The sequence below is a fragment of the Pagrus pagrus genome (genome assembly GCF_965226575.1).
Source record: "Pagrus pagrus genome assembly, chromosome: 10".
Classification (NCBI taxonomy): domain Eukaryota; kingdom Metazoa; phylum Chordata; class Actinopteri; order Spariformes; family Sparidae; genus Pagrus; species Pagrus pagrus.
The window spans coordinates 21,189,188-21,210,092 of NC_140194.1; the positions used below are offsets into that span (position 1 = coordinate 21,189,188).

At 40.6% G+C, this 20,905-nt stretch overlaps 1 protein-coding gene across 1 annotated transcript; it reads left to right on the forward strand.

The window, feature by feature from the left end:
• The first annotated feature begins 4,880 nt into the window (after window positions 1-4,880).
• Window positions 4,881-19,900, forward strand: tes (testis derived transcript (3 LIM domains)). Its single transcript, XM_084365365.1, has 7 exons — window positions 4,881-5,054; window positions 9,751-9,836; window positions 12,391-12,859; window positions 14,060-14,890; window positions 16,885-17,100; window positions 17,214-17,372; window positions 18,478-19,900. Exons 1-7 carry the CDS (start codon window positions 5,028-5,030, stop codon window positions 18,667-18,669), a joined length of 1,980 nt encoding a protein of 659 aa, XP_084221491.1. The 5' UTR covers window positions 4,881-5,027; the 3' UTR covers window positions 18,670-19,900.
• Window positions 19,901-20,905: the final 1,005 nt, after the last annotated feature.

Sequence of the window (20,905 nt, forward strand, 5' to 3'; positions counted from 1 at the left end):
CCTCTCTAGAGCCAAGTGTTTGGTTTGTCCGTTCTGGGATACTGTAGGAACATGACGGTGCATCTTGGTGGACGCCGTGGAAGAAGACTCGCTCTCACTGTAGATGAAGAAGGCTCATAAGGTGAAGAAAACAACAGTTCTTAGTATCGTGTGATTAAACACTAATAAAAACATTCTGTTTACCGTATTTCATTTCTGTCAATAGATCCCTCTCAAATCCTAAACAATGGACCTCTAATAGATATTAAGGCATGAGGGTGTTTCCATGGAACAGCAGAGAAGTAATATTATCCAGCTGGATGAACAATGGTGGGTCCAGTTTGAAAGTGGCCGCAATTATGCTTTGAAGCTGCAATCCATAACTTTAACTACATCATAACTAAAGGCACATCTAATGAACAGTTGGGAAAGTCTTTGATTGTGTTGCCGTTGCTATGCAGTGAAAATGTGTGAAGCAATCTGAACGAGGACACACTGTATTATTTACTAAAGTGATGAAGTCAGAGAGCACCACCAATATAAAAACCCTGGCAGTGCCAGTGATGACCAACTGGTTATTATGTCAGAACAAGCACTCTGCTTTGGTGTAACTTGGCCTTACAGAGGCACTAGTTAAAGCTGAAATGGGGCAGGGAAGGGTGAAGAGCACATTACCAACTTACATGACAGCATGCAATAAACAACCAGGATGCGAGGCATATCATTAAGGCTGGTGCGCAAGAACAAATGAGAGAATACAAGTAAAAAAAAAAAGTAACTGTACACAAGCCAATGAGTATGCAGTCCAACTCTGCCTCTGATCTACTGCTTATTATGCCTTTGCTGTAATGAGTTTAGCATGCCAGTCTAACAGTGACTGTACACATCGACAGATGAAAAAACACACATTCAGTGTAAATAAGTAACCAGGATGCGAGGCCTGTCATTACTGTGTGCTTTGATGGCCAAATTGAGTGACGACACGTGAAGCATAACTCTACACCCCATTGTGTTTTTGGTCGTTTGCTGCTTGCATTGCTGGCAATGCTGAGAGTATTCCAGTCTGGTCACTGGTGTGTACTTGAGGGAAGTCCTTATAAGAAAAAAAGAGGGTCAGTTTGCTCCAAAAGGAGTGTTTTTCTGATCCCATCTGAAGAACAAGAAACAGTCATTTTTTATTTTTATTTTAAGGCAATAGTAGGGAAATATCGGGGTTGGAAGAAACTAATTACAACTACTCAAATTTCTGTCATTAAGTAATTTTTTTCGGTTGTACTTTGAGTATTTTTTCGTACTTAAGAACACATTACACCATGTAATCTACACAGTTACCTTTAACATCATAACTGAGCGCTGAGAACAATTTGAATTCATATCTAAACCTTTCATCCACATTTTTGTAGCCAATAAGGCTATCTGATCACAAATGGGCCAATGAAAACCCTGACATAAGGACAACAAACAAAACTCTGCAGCAGGTGCAGGTTTGGAGAAGTGACCATGACCACTGAGCAGAACAGAGCAGGAGTTTGGGAGGACTGAGACTGAAGATTTAGAGAAACAGAAACCCCTCTGATTGAATGCCTGCTATTGATAATGCATTAAACATCAGCAGTTAAAAGTTATTAATTACACTCTGGGTAGTGTTTGAGAAGAATACAAGTAGGTGTAAGTATTATCTACTTACACCTACTTGTAATTGAGTAATATTTCAATGATGTAACTGTACTCGTACTTGAGTACAGATTTCCGGTACTCTTTCCACCACTGGGAAATATTGGTTCTGTTTAAACAGGTGATGCTTCGTACATCCACCCAGTTAGGTGGATTTTCAGATCTGGCCTAGGGTGCCACCTACAATTTCAAGCCAACACTGAGCACTGCCAGTCGACAGGTGTGAGAAGAAACATTCTTAATAAACATTTCCAAATCAGCACATGGAGACTACTTGGTTTCAAGTTCCAGACAGACTGAAGGTCGAATAAAGAGGAATGTTAACAGTGTCTGCAGCACACACACACACACACACACACACACACACACACACACACACACACACACACACACACACACACACACACACACACACACACTCTCACTCTTTGTGGTTCAAGCTGATAAGTCGGGTTTATTTTTAGGCATCATTGCACTGTTGTCACACTTGACTTTATAATGTCTGTTGATTCTCTAAAAGCACATATTCATGTTCAGGGCCACATGAGGTAAAATCCCATCTTTTTTGACTCAGATACTTTCTCCACATTTCAAGTTGCAGGTCACAGTATCTTTGTCATTACAATCCTCCAGCTCCATTACACATGATGGAGTTGTGGTAAGTTTTGGATGCTTCAGAGGAAATGACAACATCTCTGGAAATGGGAGAACACAGCTGTCTGAGAGTTTACAGATGTTAAGTAAATGTTGTATTACAGATGTTCATACCAGACAGCAAAGATCAGACATCAAAGTGATAGTGTTGCTGAAAAACAGCATCCAAACTCATTCAACCCTGATCCTTGACAGATAGGCCTCTTATCAATCCTGTCAGGGAGTGACAGTGTTGTTTCCTTTGAGAAGGCCTGCAGCAATTCACAGAGGAAGTTGCTAACCGCATTGTTTCCTGTAGCTGAGGCGACACTGCAGCTGCTTCACAGGAATCATGAAACATCAGATCACAAAACAAACCAGCTGTGGTGTGCGGTTTGTGTGTACATTCACGTGTGAAGGCGTGTCCCAATATGTGGATCTACTACTGCATTCAAAAAATGAATGATTTTTTAAAAACAAAGACAAATTTAACCACATTTATTGACATATTTCTCTTGTTTCTATAACGCAACATCAAAAAACGCTAAACATCATTATAAGGGCAATAAAAAGTAAACTCTTAGGAGGAAAATACAGCGAGTTTAGAATCAGAGCTGCTGCAGGTTGAATCTGTCAAAACACGGTCATCCTTTGTTATGACAAGAACACGCCCCCTGCTGCTCTCTGATTGGTGCTCCTGCGCTATCGGGCCCGCTATCTCTAGTCCTATTGGTCAATATGGTGATCTGTCATCGCGCAAGTGCCGCCTTGAAAATCAATGAAAAGTGAACGGGACCTCCGGAGAAAGAGCCACGTCAAGCTCGAGGGAGGACGTAAAGATGTTCCCGGAAGTGAGGAAACTCGATCTTCTAAATAAAATATTTGAAACCCAAATGACTCCAGATTGTTGGGCCAGCACCTCCCATGGTACTTTGCGTGTGTATGTGAATGGTTGAATGACAACCCTTTTCGATAAAAAGCACGGTAGAACTTAGGAAATTATTATGGATCTGCTGCACATCAAACTGATCCTCAACAAACTAATCTGAAATGTTTTTAGTGGGTTTGACAGAGAAATATTAAACAGTGATCACGTGTGGAGTCCTGCAATGACTTGATTTTCTAGTTTTCGGCAAAACTTCCATTTGTGAGTAGCCTTTTACATAAAGTATGTGGACAAAAAAATATATGTTTCTACAGTCTCTACAGTATTTAAACTATCTACACTGAACTCATTCATTTTTTATTTATTTATTTATTTATTTATTTGCAGTAACAATGAATATGAGTACATGTTGAGACCCCCATAGGGTGTCTGTACATGCTGTTGATTTAGAAAATGTCTTATTTAAATTTAGCTTACCTGTGGCTATTTGTCATTTTGCCATTTACTTATTTCAAAAAGCATATTTAACTTGCAATAGCTTGTTTTCTTTAAGTCTACACGTGTGCCTACACAGTCTTTTTGTATCTTATTAATTTTACTTTTGTCTCACATTCAATAATATTCGGTTTTTGATACTTGTTATTCATAATTTGATCGTCTTGGTTCGTCGGTTAATCATTTCCACCGGCTGTACCCGTAGGATTGGTAAACCCCGTGAACCCAGCCTCACCTGCCCCCATCACCCTCTGTGGCTCCACTGTGGACACCGTGGAGTCTTTCCGCTTCCTGGGAACTATCATCTCCCAGGACCTCAAGTGGGAGCCGAACATCAGCTCCCTCATCAAGAAAGCACAGCAGAGGATGTACTTCCTGCGGCAGCTGCAGAAATTCAGCCTGCCAAAGACAATGATGGTGCACTTCTACACAGCCATCATTGAGTCCATCCTCACCTCCTCCATCACCATCTGGTACGCTGCTGCCACCGCCAAGGACAAGGGCAGGCTGCAGCGTGTCATTCGGTCTGCAGAGAAGGTGATTGGCTGCAACCTCCCGTCTCTCCAGGACCTGTACATCTCCAGGACCCTGAGGCGTGCAGGGAAGATTGTTGCTGATCCCTCCCACCCCGGTCACAAACTCTTTGAGACACTCCCCTCTGGCAGGAGGCTGCGGTCCATCAGGACCAAAACCTCACGCCATAAAAACAGTTTTTTCCCGTCTGCTGTCAGTCTTATCAACAAGGCTCGGAACCCCCCCTGACACTCTTCACACTCCACCTCCGCCTCTGACTCTACTGTCACACTGACAGTACCATAACTCTATGCGTCACATTAACGCTCAGTCTGGACTTCTTCTTATTCTGCACATTCCATTGCACATTGTTTTTAGCAATCGCTAACTGTCAGCTGGACTGCTCTTGTCACCCGTCTGTGTATATACTATATTGTTATATTTTCTACTTCGTAATAATTTATATTGTTATATTTTCTACTTTTTAATAGTTTATATTGTCATATTTTAATGTTTAACAGTCATTTGACTGCATGCACCAGCATCACCACAACAAATTCCTCGTATGTGTGAAATCGTACCTGGCAATAAAGTCCTTTCTGATTCTGATTCTGATTCTGATTCTGATTCTGAACGAGGGTTTTATTTTGAAAGCTCGGACCGGAAACCCTTTCGTCCATTCTGTGGGAGTTGACGTCAGTGCGGATCAGGACCTCAGACGAGAAAGCGGACAGCGAACCGGGTTGTTTCATTATTCCTCCGGTCCGGTTTCTGTTTGTTTTGACAGCTTTTTTAGTCGGTGTTCGCTTCGTCTGGACCGAGTAAACTCCCCGCTGACAGACCTAAAATGGAGATAGAGAAGGAAGTAAAGAAGGTAAGCTGTCCTCCAGTGAACTCGGACAGACGGGGAACGCCCTGAGAAGGTGTGCCGACCAAGGGGCAGGTGGGAGAAAAAGTTGCAGGAGCACAGCCAGACTTTGTTGTTTACTTGGCCCCTTTCATTTCGAGCGTGTTTCAGTCATGTTTTTTGCGTTTTCATTGATAACCAATTTAATAAAACGGTATATTTTTGTAGCTAACATGACACCAGTAGCTAGTTGAAAGATTTAAACAAGCACTTGTCTGTTGATTTGGTCGCAAAAGTATCTCTCGAGCTGCCTTACTTTCTTAGCAGGAGTACTTCCCGTTAAGAAAGTCAGCGCCAAATTGCGTTTGAAATTTTGACAACATAGTGTCACCCTCTATATCAGCAAAACTAACAAGCTCTGTAACATGTTATCAATTATTTATCAAAATAATTGAACATATCGCAAAGTTCGGCATGCATGTTGTGCACGAAACAGTTCTAGTTTATACAGTGTTGATGTTTTCGTAGTCTGTTGGTGTGCATTCAAGCGTTTTTCTCTATATCGACAACAACGCTGTTTAGACCTAAAATCATCGTGAGAGTTGAGGGCAAACCACAGAATAAGTGCTTCTATTTTGGTCATACAGCTGCCGAATTATAGAGCTACTCTCAGTAGTTCTTATACGTATATAAGTTATATATTCCTCATTATGTATTTCAACATTTAGGCAAGGGGATACAAACTTAAAGGATTTTGAATTGGAATTTGGTTAAACAAGGGAGAATGAAAGTTATCTAGTCTGCTTTGTGGCTTAAAATGTTATGCTGCATCTCTGAAAGTGTTTTTTACTGTCCCAGACATGGATTAGAATTAAATTGGTCTACAGAGTTAGTCCACTGGATGTTAATTCATTTCAGAGAGTTACCTTTAGATGCACATTGTTGCTGGGCACATGTTGCATTCATTGCATTTCTTGCATACATTGGATTCCTTCTGCTAAGTCTGCACGTGACCCAGTCACAGTGTAACTAATTGGAAATTCACTCATTGTTGGAATTGGTCAATGTGCACTTCAGTTGGCATCTCAATTGATGTGACACTGGAAATTAGTAGTTCAAAACATCACTTTTGGTGACCTGGGGGCTCTTTTCAGGGGTAATTTTCCCAGCAGGCATTGTTGGTAATCAATGCTGTTAAAAACCTCATCTATGTGATCCATAGGTGATGATGTTTGATGCGTGTAGTAGTGAAGCTGCAGCAACAATCACTCAATAAGCTGCAACTTCAGTTTTTCATCACTTTGGCTTCTTGTCTGCTTCGGGGGTCTGTATGTACCAAACACAGTTTGTTTCTAGGATAATTCATGTAATTCTTGCCTTACATGCAGAGACAAACAGTTATAATTAGATGAAGCACATAAAGATGCCCATACTGTGTGTGTGGCATGAGACTAACGGATAGTTTGCTCCCCACAATGTGTACTATTCCAGGATTCACCATTCATTGTGTCTTTCGACAAGGTCATTTGACTCTATTTTTGGCATTTGCCAGCCTGTAATAGAGCCAAAATGTCTCTGTGTGTCTGCAGATCTATTTGCTAGTTGCAGATCAGGTAGACTAAACAAAGTCAACTCAAGTAAAGTGCATCGAACCTTGTGTATACAGTATATACAGTAAGCTGCTGTTGGTAAGTGGGTCTGCGCAGCTGGATGACCCAGACAGACCCAGTCGGACATCTGCTTTTAATCCCTGGAGGAGATAAGCCTGCAGCGGCTGCAAGTCGCCGGGAGTGCCTCAAGCAGTGAGAGGCTGCTGTAATTACCATCAAAATGTAACTGCCCCTTTTAACCTGTGTGTTTTGGTAATATTATGCTCAATTAAGCTCGTGTAGTCTTTCAAAAAGAGCGCTGAGGTAATAAATTGCGACTATGAGCACACTGTGCACAGGCTGGCAAATCATCATCACTGCAATTTTGTTAAATTTAAGTTGTTTCTGGTGATCTTCACTCTGAGGCTGTGACCTCATCTTGAGTCACACTCTTCTCTAAACATCTAAATGGTTGTTGAAGTTGCCATAGGCGAAGATTCTGAGGGAAAATTGCAACAGAGAAGAATAACGTAATCCTTTGCTCAAATACATTTGCGATTTTTGGCAAGTGGTCACAAAAGTGCAACATGACAAAATCAAAACAGAAAACTGTCTCCAAAGTAACGGCAAGAAGGCGTAAATAAAATGACAGATGAAGATTGATGTTGTTGGATAGCAGAATGTTTTCATCATCTTCATCCCACCCAGTTAATCAAAAGAAGGAAGTTTGGGTCCGAGGAGTGCGTCTTGTGGTTGTGACATGATATACAGTATTGTGAAATGAAACCAAACTTAAAACAACTACTGTTTGAAATGGGAAAGTGCTACTTAAATATAGAAACGCAGCTTGTAAACTGAAACTAAACCCTGCCTCCTTGAATCTGTCTGTCATCAGATGAAGGCATTCAGCTGCACTGCATTAGAAGATAAACAATTTCTTATAGATATAGCAGAAACAGGGTGGTGTTGTGAGAGCAGGTGGCCTTCTGAAATTAAAATGGCCCCATAGCCAGTGACTACCACTAGTCATTACAGCTGCCACTGGTCTGCAGCTCAGGCCTGCTGCAGCAAAATGACTCATGAATATGACTCATCGGACCTGAACTGTATACTTTGTGTCTGAACAACCTCTCTGCAAAGTGTTGTCGCCAGAATTAATCACCCTGCGGGCTTAGTCATAATACAGAGGAAATGCAGTTTATGAAACTGTGTTCCAAAGAAAAGTCACACACACCGAGTGACCTCAGCCAGAGATGGCACGTCGTCCTCACTATGGCAGAGACAAATATTTAGACTTCCACAAGTAGTGAACACTTAGCTTGGTTCACTTTGAATCCAAACGCTTACTTAATTTGAGGTATTCGAGTGATGCTCTCATACAGACAGTCTTAAAATGAACACAGTAGATTCTGTGAAATTGACTGATTACAGACTTTACAAGCAAGATGGAGTACAAGTTTGTAGTTCACAGCACTCTGACAAGAGTCAAAGTTTTTAACATCAGCAGTCTTTGGTACTGACTGTAATGTTCCTTGCACCGATATCAAAAACTGTCTTGTACAGAAATTTGGACTTGAATGTCACATACCAAATTGTATTAGAATTTATGCCATTTTTAGACAGTTTTATGTAGACAAAGTTCTTGATGATGTCTACTGTGTAGACAGTGTTAACATTTGAACACATTGGCTTCTTTTGTCAAGTAAGACAGAGATAATATACAGTTTTGTAGAACATCTTTAGATTTTTTCACAGTATTGACAAATGTTCTGGAATCTGTAAAAAATTCACTCAGTTACCAAAATATTTCATACAAAACCCAGCTCCTCCTTGAATGACAGCTGAAGTGCATGATAGAGCCTTATTAGGAAAAGTATTTGAGAAAAAGAAGAAAGGATAGCCTGGACTTATTTCTACTGATCAGGTGCTTCACATCTATTATAACCCCAAGCACATTCCTTTAAAAAAAGGAATGTCTACAGCAGCACGCTGTAAGGCAAGGTAAATGTATTTGTATGAGCCATTCCACATTAGTGCATTACATAATGCATTAAAATACATAGACATACGAACAACAGCATTAGAGATTAAAACATATAGAAGGGATATAATCCATTTTAAAGAAATTAGTTAAAAACTAAGAAAGAAATAAATTGGTCATGATGAAAGTGGATAATGGTATGTGCTTAGGGTTCAGTCAAAGACTTTAACAGGATTGACTTACTGTATTACTTCACTGCGGAAGTAATATTTTTTCTATTACTTTTTTGCTTCCAAGGCCAGTTTGTCAATCTTTCATTCCACAGCTAAACTAAACATTTACTTCTACACTTCTATTTGTGCTGCCTGCAAAAGCGAAAGTTAAGAATCTTGGGAATTTTATCTGGGCTTCACTGAGATTAACTGATGTGTTTTCCACTTTAATGATCAGAACAAATCGTGCTGCTAAACTCCATAATTCTGCTCCTTAATGGCTCCCAGTGGGGGAAAGTCTCGCTCGCCTGGAAGGTGTTATGGAAGCGGAAACTTTGGCACCGTGGCCATTAAAACGGGAGCCACTGTCTGCATTCCTCAGTACTGAGTGTCTTTTGGGTCAAAAACATGTCTCTGACAAAAGGGGTGCCTGCTGGGGACCCACACAGCTTCCAACAACAGCGAATAGCTGACCATATATGGTCATAAACAGCGGTAATGGCTGATGGTGGACATGAGCATTGTGTGTCACTGAGGTCAGGGACAAAGATGCAGATGTTAGGGAGAGTTAAAGAGAGAGATACAAGAGAAATTGCTCAAATATGACTGGGGTCTCAAAATATTTAGAAACTGAGTTTTCTTTCCCCCAATACTTTTGTTATAATGTCAGTAACATTAGTCTATCCATCCTGTGACTTGTCCCTTCCAGATTTCAGTCCAGTGTCTGAGTCCCCTGAGAATCACCTATCTGCTGTTGGTCCATTGTTGGTCCACCAAAACATCTTGTTAATTATTTTATAATTCCCCCAAGAGCAAATAATAGCTTCTTGAAAGTTGGAACGCTCTGCCCTAGGGAAGCTCAGCAATCGCTTTCAGTGGTTGAGCAGTCAAAACAAAACTTAGATAGCAATTGTAATCTCCCTGTTTTGCTGTGTTTACAGATGACCCTTGGGCACGAGTTTGGCGCTGGAGCGGCCTGTTTGAAATGCAAAGACAAGTGCGAGGGCTTCGAGCTGCATTTCTGGAGGTTTGTACAGTTTCAGTCAATCAGCATGGAACCATCACAGAGACAGGTTTGACAGTGGCATGTCAGTCTCAGTATACTGGCATCCTGTGTAGACCAGAGACATTTGGGTAATTAAAGTAAATGAGCACTGAACACACAAACGGAGTTGCTTCGTGGCCCACAATAGAAAACTGTTTTTATTGGGCAGCTGCCAGGTAAGTAAGAATATAATTATGAAGCAGGAAATTTAATAAAGACATGCTTATTTAGTACATTGTTCATGGAATAATACAAGAACAGCAATTAGAATGTCTGCTCAGGGACCTGAGTGGTCAATAACATCACTTTGCTTAATTAAAAATACACTGAGAGCAGCAGGAGTCGTGGCCCAAGAGGAACATGCTGTTCCTGAGTACAACTGCTTTTCATGTTCGTCTTTGAACACATGAGTCCAACGTCCCATCAGCTTATTGTTAACAAAAACGATGGAGAGAGGGGAAATATCAGGCCCTTGTGGAGCCCACTAGGTGCCTCAAGTCCAGATTCAATAAAGTAATTGTAACTAGAGGCTGAGAATTTCCTCTAAGCCATGCCTCTGCAAAGATGCACATTAGTTATAGTTTAGACACTGTTCTTTTTAAAAAAAACATGTGGGACAGTGTACGAGCAGCCTGCTACCCAGGGTTCTGTGTTTTGCTTCACTTTGTCTGTTTATTTGGCCCAATGGCTCATGAAATACTGTTCTGTGTGGACAATCATCCACACTTGGCTAGTTTTCCTGAAGACAACACCAGGTGCCCTGATGCCCACCACAGCACTGGCACAAAGACCCACCAAGCGGCAGTGCTGTTGCTTCTTATTGTGTCTGACATTCAGCAAGGAATGTTGGACTGTTGTTAGTTTTATGGTCAGACAGTGGACTGACTTAGAAAACCCTGTCGAATCACTAGAGATCTACAGTATTTGACTGTACATACTCTAGTGGAAATGAATACAGTATATAGACCTTATTTGCATGCTGTAATGTTTTTTCCACGTAGTTTAAGACTTCGCTCAACTCCAAAACTTAAAAGATATGAGAAAAATGTCACATATTTGACGGTTTAAACTTCTTAAATGTTTTTCTTAAAATGTGCTGCTTTTCTTTATCATTTATGATAGTAAATAGGATTGGGGTTTGTTGGTTGGACAAATTTAAAGATGTCTCTCTGGGCTCTGAGAAATTGTGATGATCATTTTTCACAATTTTATAGATTAAAAAAATGAATGAATTAATATTGAAAATAATCAGCAGATCAATTGATTCTGAAAATGAGCGTTAGCCGTAAGGAGCTATTTTTTATGAGAGGCTCTCTGTTTTGTCTCATGCAAGAAGACTGCAAGTTACTGAAGTAAACATGGATGTTAACATTCTACATTTAAAATTTTAAAAATGTAACAGTAAATGTTTTAGGTTATCTTCTTTATGTAACAAAAGTTATGGAACAAACAGTGTGCAAACAATACAAAACAAAACAAAAAGTAGCAGCATGAGGTAGGAGTTGACTTGGAGAAATATAGAATAGAATTAAAAAAAATAAATAAATAGAGAAAGATACTTGTGCAATGTTCATGTTAATGTGCAAAAAATTCCTTAGATTAACAAACAGTAGTAATTTACAGTAGATTACAACTTTTTTTTTATACTGCACAGGGCCCCTTTAACATCACCAAAATGTAAAGTAAGGTAAAGCAAGGTCACTGAAAGAGAATGTAGAGAATTATCTTCAGTGTCTCACAGGCACTTTATATAACACATGTTTTTTCTTCAGCTTTTGCCAGACAGAGTCAGGCACCATTTCAAAATGAGCATAATCCACAGTTTACAAGATGTTTCCAGAATACAAATGCTGTCATCATTGCTGTTTGTTCTCACCCATAAGAATCAAACTCAGTTTAAACAGCTTGACACGGCTGAGAGAAACCCGTGGGCCAGGTCATGCTGAAGCATGTCTAGAAGTCATAAAATTATGCGCCAGATGCTCTACAAATATGAAGCACGTTGTGTTGAGGCATGTGAAAAGTGCAGATATTTGAACACTGAGCCTGCTGTATTGCTATAGCAAAATTGTAGCAGATTATAATTGTTCTAGTAAGAAAAATCCAAAAAGAAAGCATGTTTGTTTAAAAAATAAAAGAGATTATATATAAGCGATTAGAGACCTACTCAAGACATTTCCACAGTGATAAAGTTACGCTGTGCATGTATGTGACATGTGGAATGTGCAATTACAAAAATAAACTTTTAATTCCACATTAAATCAAACACATAGACAGTAAAATAAATGGACAGAGCTTCCATGTCTGATATGTGAAGCCAGTGTGGAAGTGCCTTAAACCTGCGTTTTTTCTACTGGAAAGCAGGGGGCGACTCTGACAAGATGTAAGCTCTGAGGACATTACTCTACTTCTCAGTTGATTAATTACCTCAGTCAATTGCTAGTTTCAAGTCCTCTTCAATACAGCATGACGTTCGTTTGGTAAATCAGAGCAAAACAAATAGTTGTTGTACGGGTTTTCCTCTCCCTCTCTGCAGAAAAATCTGCCGAAACTGTAAATGTGGTCTCACAGAGCACAACGTGCAGATGAACTCGGAGGAGAACAAGAAGGTAGGCAAGCTGTTCGAGGACACCAAGTACACCGGCCTCATCGCCAAGCTGAAGAAGGATGGCATCCCCAGCTACAAGGGCAACATGATGACCGTCACTCTGCCGAGCCCTGCCACTGCCTACGTTGTACCACCAAGCGCTTCTTCCACTGTGGTACCCCCCTCTGCCACAGCCGGTTATGTACAGCCTGCAGGTGCAGGAGCTGCTTCAGGCACAGCACCCAGAAGTGGTCCGGCTCAGGTTCAGCCCGTACCAGCCAGCATCACACCTACCAAGGCGAACAAAGTGCCAGTTGCTGTCAGCGCCACAGCTGCCAATATAGTTCCAGTCCCTAAAGATGTGCCAATGAAGTCTGTCACCTATGAATGGGCACCACCAGTGGCCAATAAGTATGTGGTAAGTGTTCTACAGTGACTAAAATTATTGTAACAGAGAAAGTTTTGATCATGGATTAATTGTTTAACTCACTGATTAAGCAAAAAGGGTTCAAGTTTCTCAAATGTAATGATTTGCGGCTTTTGTCTGTTTTATTATCATTGTAAATTGAACATCCTCAGGTTTTAGACTGTTGGTCAGACAATTTGGAATTAAATATGTAACCTAGGCTAAATGAATAATTTACAAAACCAAAAATAAATATTACTGTTTAATGGATAATAAAAATCATCATTATTTGCTAGTTCAAGCACAACAAGGGTACATAGGGATTACACTATTTTTTTGTATATTATGTGACAATGAGGATCTGGTGAGCGGACTATAAATCACCTATGGGTTGAATCAAATGCCATGATTTTTGGAGGATGCAGTTTTAATCACCCAAAAGGTAACTTTTGCCTTTTTTTAACGTCCTCACTTTTTCCTGAAAAGCATAAGCTGGCTGTCTGCTGTGACTATACAAGTGATATCCTGTTGGTGTTTGTTCTATTTAAAGGCTTTGTAATCAATTATGCACTGCCTTTGTTTAGTCATGTCAGTATGACACACACCGTGGCAAAATATTGTGTATTTAGCATGTATTCTCCAGGGGCTTTTACCCGATTCAGCTGTTCAAAAAAGACTGAGACTGTTCAATGACAGCTAGTTTTGTACAGGACATTAAGGTGACAGATACATTTTATTGCTGTCTATGAAACAACTGCTTTTTCTTATGAAGTTTTTAAGTTTCTCCGGTGATAATAAGGTTTTAGAACACTTTAAGAAACTTTAGGGATTCTAATTAAAGCCTTTGTCCACAAGAGGTCCAAATAACAGTCAATGTAGTCCATATATATCTTAATGATATAATAATATTAATAAATAATAATTAAAAGAGGGGATGTGGGGATGTCTCACATTTCAATCATCTCCTGCTTGAACCACCAGAACTTTAAATCTCTGGTTGTAAGCCATGTATCTGTTTGTTTAGTCTACTACTGTATCTGAAGACCCTTTTGCATGTTTTGCAAGTTTTTTTTTCAAGAATGTCCCCTTACTCTCTCTGTGATTGGTCCCTAACTTCTCTCTGTGCACTTTTCTCATGTCTGTCCTTCACACAATCTTTCTTCATCCTTTTTGAGCTAAACCGCGTTGTCTTATTTGTCCTCTGACTTCCAGGCGGTGCGTTACATTGAGCTGCTTCCACCAGAAAAACGTCCGGTGGCCGGTACAGAGGGAGCTGCTTACCGTCGGCAGCAGATGGCCCGCCAGCTGCCTGAACACGACCAGGACCCATCCAAGTGCCACGAGCTTAGCCCTGCTGAGGTCAAGCTAATGCAGCAGTTCGTCCGCAAGTACAAGGATGAGGCCCTGGGGGTCGGAGATGTTATGCTGCCTGAAGAGATGGCTCTGGTTCGGGCAGGAGAACATGGAGCTGGTGTTGGGGCTGGCGGTGCACCTGGTGCTGCAGGGGCAGGGGTTGGACCTGGGGTTGGTACACCGGGAGCTAGTGCTGGAGCTGGTGGTGGAGCAGGAGGGGCTGGGTTCAGACCAGGAGTTGGTGGTTCTGGGGTTGGAGCTGGAGCTGGTTCTGGCTTTGGACCTGGAGTAGGGGGTAGTGGAGTTGGAGCTGGACCTGGTGGTGCTGGGGTTGGAGCTGGGGCTGGAGCTGGTTCTGGCTTTGGACCTGGAGTAGGGGGTAGTGGAGCTGGACTTGGTGGTGCTGGGGTTGGAGCTGGGGCAAGAGCTGGAGCTGGTTCTGGAGCAGGGGGTAGCGGAGCTGGAGCTGGACCTGGTGGTGCTGGGGTTGGAGCTGGTGCTGGTTCTGGTTTTGGACCTGGAGCAGCAGGTATTGGAGCTGGACCTGGTGGTGCTGGGCCACTCTCAGGTCCAGGGGTTGGACAGTTGGTTGGTTTTGGGCCAGCCGGAGGAGCCATGGGTACCACTGCCACTGCTGGAGCCATGGGCGTCCCTGGAGCTCAGCAAGCTGGACTCCCACAGCAGAACTTTGTAAGCGGTATTTTTTAAATCTGTTATCAGTCTGTCACTTTCTTGTTCATCTACACCATACAAGCATTTTAATCATCACCATATTAGAAAGGATATTTTATTATTTTCTATAGTAATATAGTAAATGTATGCAAGGGCAGAATTGCAAGATCACAGTAGTATGTTGTGGCTTCAGTTAAGTCGGCAGCAGGTTCAAAGTTAAGACAGAACCGCCCTCAGGTTCAAGTTCCCATAACAGCAGGCATCCAGTCTGCAGTGTGTGTCTGCAAGTGTCCTTGTACAGCCGCAGTTAATCACTCCTTCCACCAGGGGGTGGCATACAGTAGCTTACTCTAAAATAAGAAAGAAAGATAATAAATCGGTGCAATATTGGCTGAAATTGTAGGCTGTTTGCAACTTTTTGTACTAACAAAGTAAAGAACAATACTTTGTTACTGCTCAGCTTTGGGAGCAATCTGCTCCAGTTTCAGTCAAGACTGTTCCTGTTCTTGCACCAAACAAGACATGATTGCACAACATTTTGCTTTAATGCGGGTAACAGGATACTGCTGCCGGTTCTCAACCAGTTTGGCTCGTGAACCCTTAAAATTAAGCACTTGCAGCGCCTCATCACAGAATTTATATCCACCAAAGAGTGGTTTTTTTTTACCCAGACTTTCATTTTTTGACTGACTTTAAAAGTTTGAAAATAGAGTAAATTATAGTGGGACTATGATTTACTACTTTCTCAGCATTAATCATCTCTACAGATCGACCGATACAATGATACCTAAAATGTGGTTTATTAGACGTGTTACAAAAATGTGCAGTGGCGGTAGATTTGACAGTTTTAACAATAAACTGTATTGTCCAAAATGACATCATGTAAGCACTAGGGAGTCCATATTTTAGGTCAAATCCATATATATTTGATCCATGTACAGCTTGATGAGTAAGGTACAGTAATTTAGTATCATTTACCCTGTTTTCTCCAGTGCATTAGTCCGTCATAAAACGCTGTTATTTGTTTTATGACGGACACTAGGTGGAGCCATAAGACCAACTCTGACTCAGTCCTCCCCATTCAAGATGATGGATAGTGATTTAATTCTCAGTGAGTCATGAGTCACAGCTAGTGTTTTTTGAAAATCTCATCATCACCATGTGCAGTCAGTTAATTCTTGCTGTGGAGTCTTGTGATTTATTCCTGCTGTTAGTTCTGTTGTTACTCATGAATTAAGGAGTTTTGATATCGAACCAAGAAGCAGCAGTGATTATGGAAGAGTAGCTGTGGTAAAGTGAGGGCTCTTCCTGTATTTTTCTCCATGTTACTGCTTTCTCTCTCTTCTATTACAAACTCCTTGTCTTTTTTATGTTCTTATGTTATTCTTATATTCTCATAACTCTCCGAGCTTTATCCTCCCTAGTTCTGCACAGTATCCATGACTGGTCAATGTCAACACACTGTTCTCTGAAAGGCAGGGAGTGTCGTAATGACTTTCTATTTACTGACCTCTACCTTCACTTCAACTCACCTCACCTCATCTTAACTGACAACACCAGGGTCAGGTCACAGTGCCCATGCCTCTGTGTTATAAAGGGGAATTCCCTCAATTTTCTGCCTGTGAAATGTGTCATTCAGAGAGTACTGTGACCCGCTTAAATGTTTGTTCGATCAAAGGAGACCTGACTTGATTTTGACTCAAAGGGAAGAATATTACCCTCTGTGCAAACCTATTGAGAAGTATTTGAAGAACATAATTGTTGGATTGAACCAAAGCAGCTGAAATCATATCAGGACAGTTCTGACACACGCATTTTTCACTTTTTTAAATTTTATAGTGCAAATAAATGCAAAAAAAGAAATCTGTAAGTTATTGGGAAATATAGGTTGTCATCATTCCAATTATAAATCATAAAAACAAAAACTAATTGGAAAAACAAAGGACATAACCTGTTAATATTGGGAATAAAGTCGAATCCACCACCAACCATCTCTCTTCTTTCTCTTCAAGTCGTGCCATCACTGCCAGCAGCCGATGAAAATGGGCGAGCCTGCTGTCTACGCTGAGCGGCCCGGTTATGACAAGATGTGGCACCCAGCATGCTTCGTGTGCTGTACCTGCACTGAACTACTGGTGGACATGATCTACTTCTGGAAGAAAGGCAAGCTTTACTGTGGACGCCACTACGGAGACAGTGAGAAGCCACGCTGCGGAGGCTGTGATGAGGTGAAAGAGAATATCTCAATTCTTTGAAAAGTATTTTGGGAGTTTTTAATTAAAATGTTATTTGAGGTTGGTAGCACTATTTAATCTACATTTTAATACTTGTCTGTCTACAGCTGATCTTCAGTAATGAGTACACTCAGGCTGAGGGTCAGAACTGGCATCTGAAGCACTTCTGCTGCTTCGAGTGTGATTGCATCCTTGCTGGAGAGACGTACGTCATGGAGAATGACAAGCCTGTCTGCAAGCCGTGCTACATGAATAACTACGCTGTGGTAAGACAGACTCTTTCTCTGGGTTTGTTTAAATAGTTGAAATTTTAGTATTTGTTTGCTGGAAGCTTTTATACAAAGCACAATTTAGATCACTGAGTGAAGGCATTTTTGGTTTAAGTGGCTCTAATTAGGGTCATTCCCCCAACCAAAGAAATGCAGGTCCTGTTCAGACCTACAAGCAAGTTTAACAAACACGGAAAATCAAAGTGCTTTTTGTAAGACATACTGTAAAAAGGTATCAAGAAAAGAAACACAAGGAAGCATAAAAGCAAATATAGAAAGATTTACATTTAAATATGATTGAAAGAAAGAGTAAGTAGAATGTAACGTACAAATAAGCTAAAACAGAAGGATAAAAATTACAATAGAAGATATGACCTGCTGGCGAGCAGAAAATGATTTACCCCTGATTTAGAGAACTGAGGGTTTTCTTGAGATCTCAAGATTTCCAGCAAATATTCTGCCTCTTCATATTTAGTTTTGACTAAGGGACATTATGCAGACATCTCTCAGACCAACTGAGAGGTGTGGATTGTTCTCAATGTAGCAGATCAGAGGTGTATTTAGGCTCTATTCCATTCAGTGCTTTATTAACCAGAAGTACTATTTTAAAGTCAGTTCTTTGACAAACAGGAAGCCAGTGTAAAGATTTGAGAACTGGAGTGACAGGACCTGTAAAGCATTACAGTAATTGAACCTACTCAAGATAAAATAAAACCACCATGACGGTTTTCTAAATCCAATATAAAATAAATATTGTAGGTCATCAATTTGGTCTAAAAGGGTCTCACACAGGTTGAACAACAGAGACAGATTGTAAATGAACGCTTGCAACCCAAAGTCAAGAATGTGAAGCACTCGGCAGGTGTTTACATGATTTATCTGACATAATTCTCTGCAAGCCTAATACTTGCTTTCACTTCTGACGGTGTCATTACAAATGTTAAGAGCCGTAGTGTAGTTTGGCTGAATTTTTATTCAGCAGTGCAGAGAAAATGACAAAAAAATGAATGCAAAGTTAACAATAACAATATTAAAATGAATATAGAAAAATGTTAAAAACTGACTGTGTGTATTGACATTATTATATCCTCCCTCATCCCAGAAATGCTCATCCTGCCAGGGTGCAGTAGAGCCCGAGGCCCAGAGGGTTTCCTACGGCGAGCACCACTGGCACGCCGAGCCGCAGTGCTTCAAATGCTCCGGATGCTCCAAGTGCCTGATCGGCCAGCGCTTCATGGCAGTGCAAAACTTCCTCTTCTGCTCTGTGGAGTGCAAGAAGAAAACCACGGCTTAGAGGGCCAAAACAAGTCCCTCCGTCTTCTCCACAACCACTTGTGAAACCAGGACAGATTGAGCTTAGACCAGAACCAGAGCAGGGAAAACAAACACTGGTGCAGCTGGATCAGGGCAGAGATCATGCACTGTGGTGTGCCTGATACATCTAATATTGAGATGTACAATAATAGTCAGTCCATTTGTGTTTGGGCGCTCTTTTCTTACTACCAATGATGAAACACAGTATTGATAAATCTCAGCTAGACACCTGAACTTCTATCTTCTAGTTTGTCCTCTGCCTTAAAATCAGCCGTCTTCTGTCAATACTGTTCTTTTCTAACTGATGAGATTAATTTTGTGTTTGTTGGAGGTTGCAGTCCAGTTTTGTGTTTTTTTTACCTTAAACCTGTGTCTTACGGTATTAGTGCTGTTATTTGAGCTGTGACTGTTGACTGAAAGTGCCACCTTGTACTGCTTCCTTCATACTACTGATATTCACTCTTCTCTATGCAGCAGTATGATGAGCAATATCAGCCAGGTTTGGGCTTGATCTGCTTCCAGTACACTATATTCCAGATCAAACTACAATCAATAATATTATTCACGATCAAAATCATTATGCAGCAGTTTTTTTTCTTTCTTTATTTGGCTACAGGCCACCACCTACTGTAGTTGTATGAGTAGTATTTTCAGTGTATTTAGGGGAACAAAACAATGTGAAAAGCTTCCAGTTTATACCACCAGTTACCAGTTAAAAAGTACACCTGTACAAACTATCCAAAGATGAGCCCTGCAGTTAAGTTGTGATGTATTGACAAGAATATGATGGATTTTTCCTAATATTGTCCCTCATGTGTATGTTAAGAGGATCCACTGTAAAATGATAGATTTGATTATTAAAAGCAATATAAATAAATACATTCAGCATAAATCAAAGGGGAAAAAACTGAACAAACTAATAATGGAGTGCAGAAAACATCTCCCTCTGTATTAACTTAAGAATTGGCAGAGAAATAACACATGGAAGCAAGTTTTCATCCAAGTCTTCTTAGATCATCCACTGGGCTCCCGATGGACATAAACACTGTAAAGTTGTTGTATAGGAATAATGGCAGTTTTGCCACAGTTACCAAGAACTTTAATTCAGGAAAAACACTGGAAATAGCTTCACATAAAACTGTTTTGTTTCATTCATTTGTTTTATGTACCATGTACTTTCCTGTCCAAGCAATAAACTGCACTTTAAATGATCTTTTCCCCATTAATTGACTAAAACTAACTGAGAGTCAGCTAAATCCCTGACATACAGTATTATGCAGCTGAGTTTTTCACTCCTAATTAAAGCCCCTTGTGGTCCACCTACCACAGGTGTTCACTGTGTATGTCCAAACAGCTTGACTGACATCTCTCTCACTTGCCTGGCAAGTTTTTTTTTAATTATTTTTATTTTATTTATTTTTTTGTGCACCCCTTTGCAAAAGCAGAACCTCCTTATAGGTCTCGTGGACTCAGATCTGATGCAGCCAGTGAAATCAACATCCAGTCATGTAGAAAATCATTAAAATGTAACATTTTTCACAACAGACATTCTGACTTGCCTTAACCAGAAAAGCACAGGTGAAAGTAATAACATTAATGATGTCCCCATTAAAAGTCCCGGTGACCCCTGCTGTGAGCCAGTATGCATAGTACCAGGACACTAGAACAGTCTTCCTTGAATTGAATGCAGCCATCGTTTATGTTATTAATTACACCTGTACTTTTACTACTATGACATGTCTTCTGTTAAAAGGGTCTCTGGTGACCTCATGCTCTTCCCATCATAGATCCAGCCCAAGCAGAGATCTCATCAGTAACTGACAACACCTGTGTGGATGTGCAGGACCTTTGATCCTGCTAACTGAGAGAAGAGCTGTATGATGAATCCACACTACAAATTCATGTACTGTTTTCTTTCTAAGTCTAGTAAAGACCGCTGCTAAATCCAATTAACAAAGAGAAAGAAACAAGTCTTTCCACATACAGCTGTACTTTACATTATCTTTCACAATTTATTTGTATCGTGTGCACCTGTGAGCAGCTCCTCAGTCTTTATTTGTGTGTTGAAATGTAGGACAGCATCAAACTCAAAAAATCAAGTGGATCTGGTATGCATAGTCTTTGTAAAGTTTCCAGAAGTTTTCACACACCTTAAGTGAAACATGTTAGTTGACAGAAAGTACTCAAAAGTCAAACTTGAGTAAAAGTAGATATCG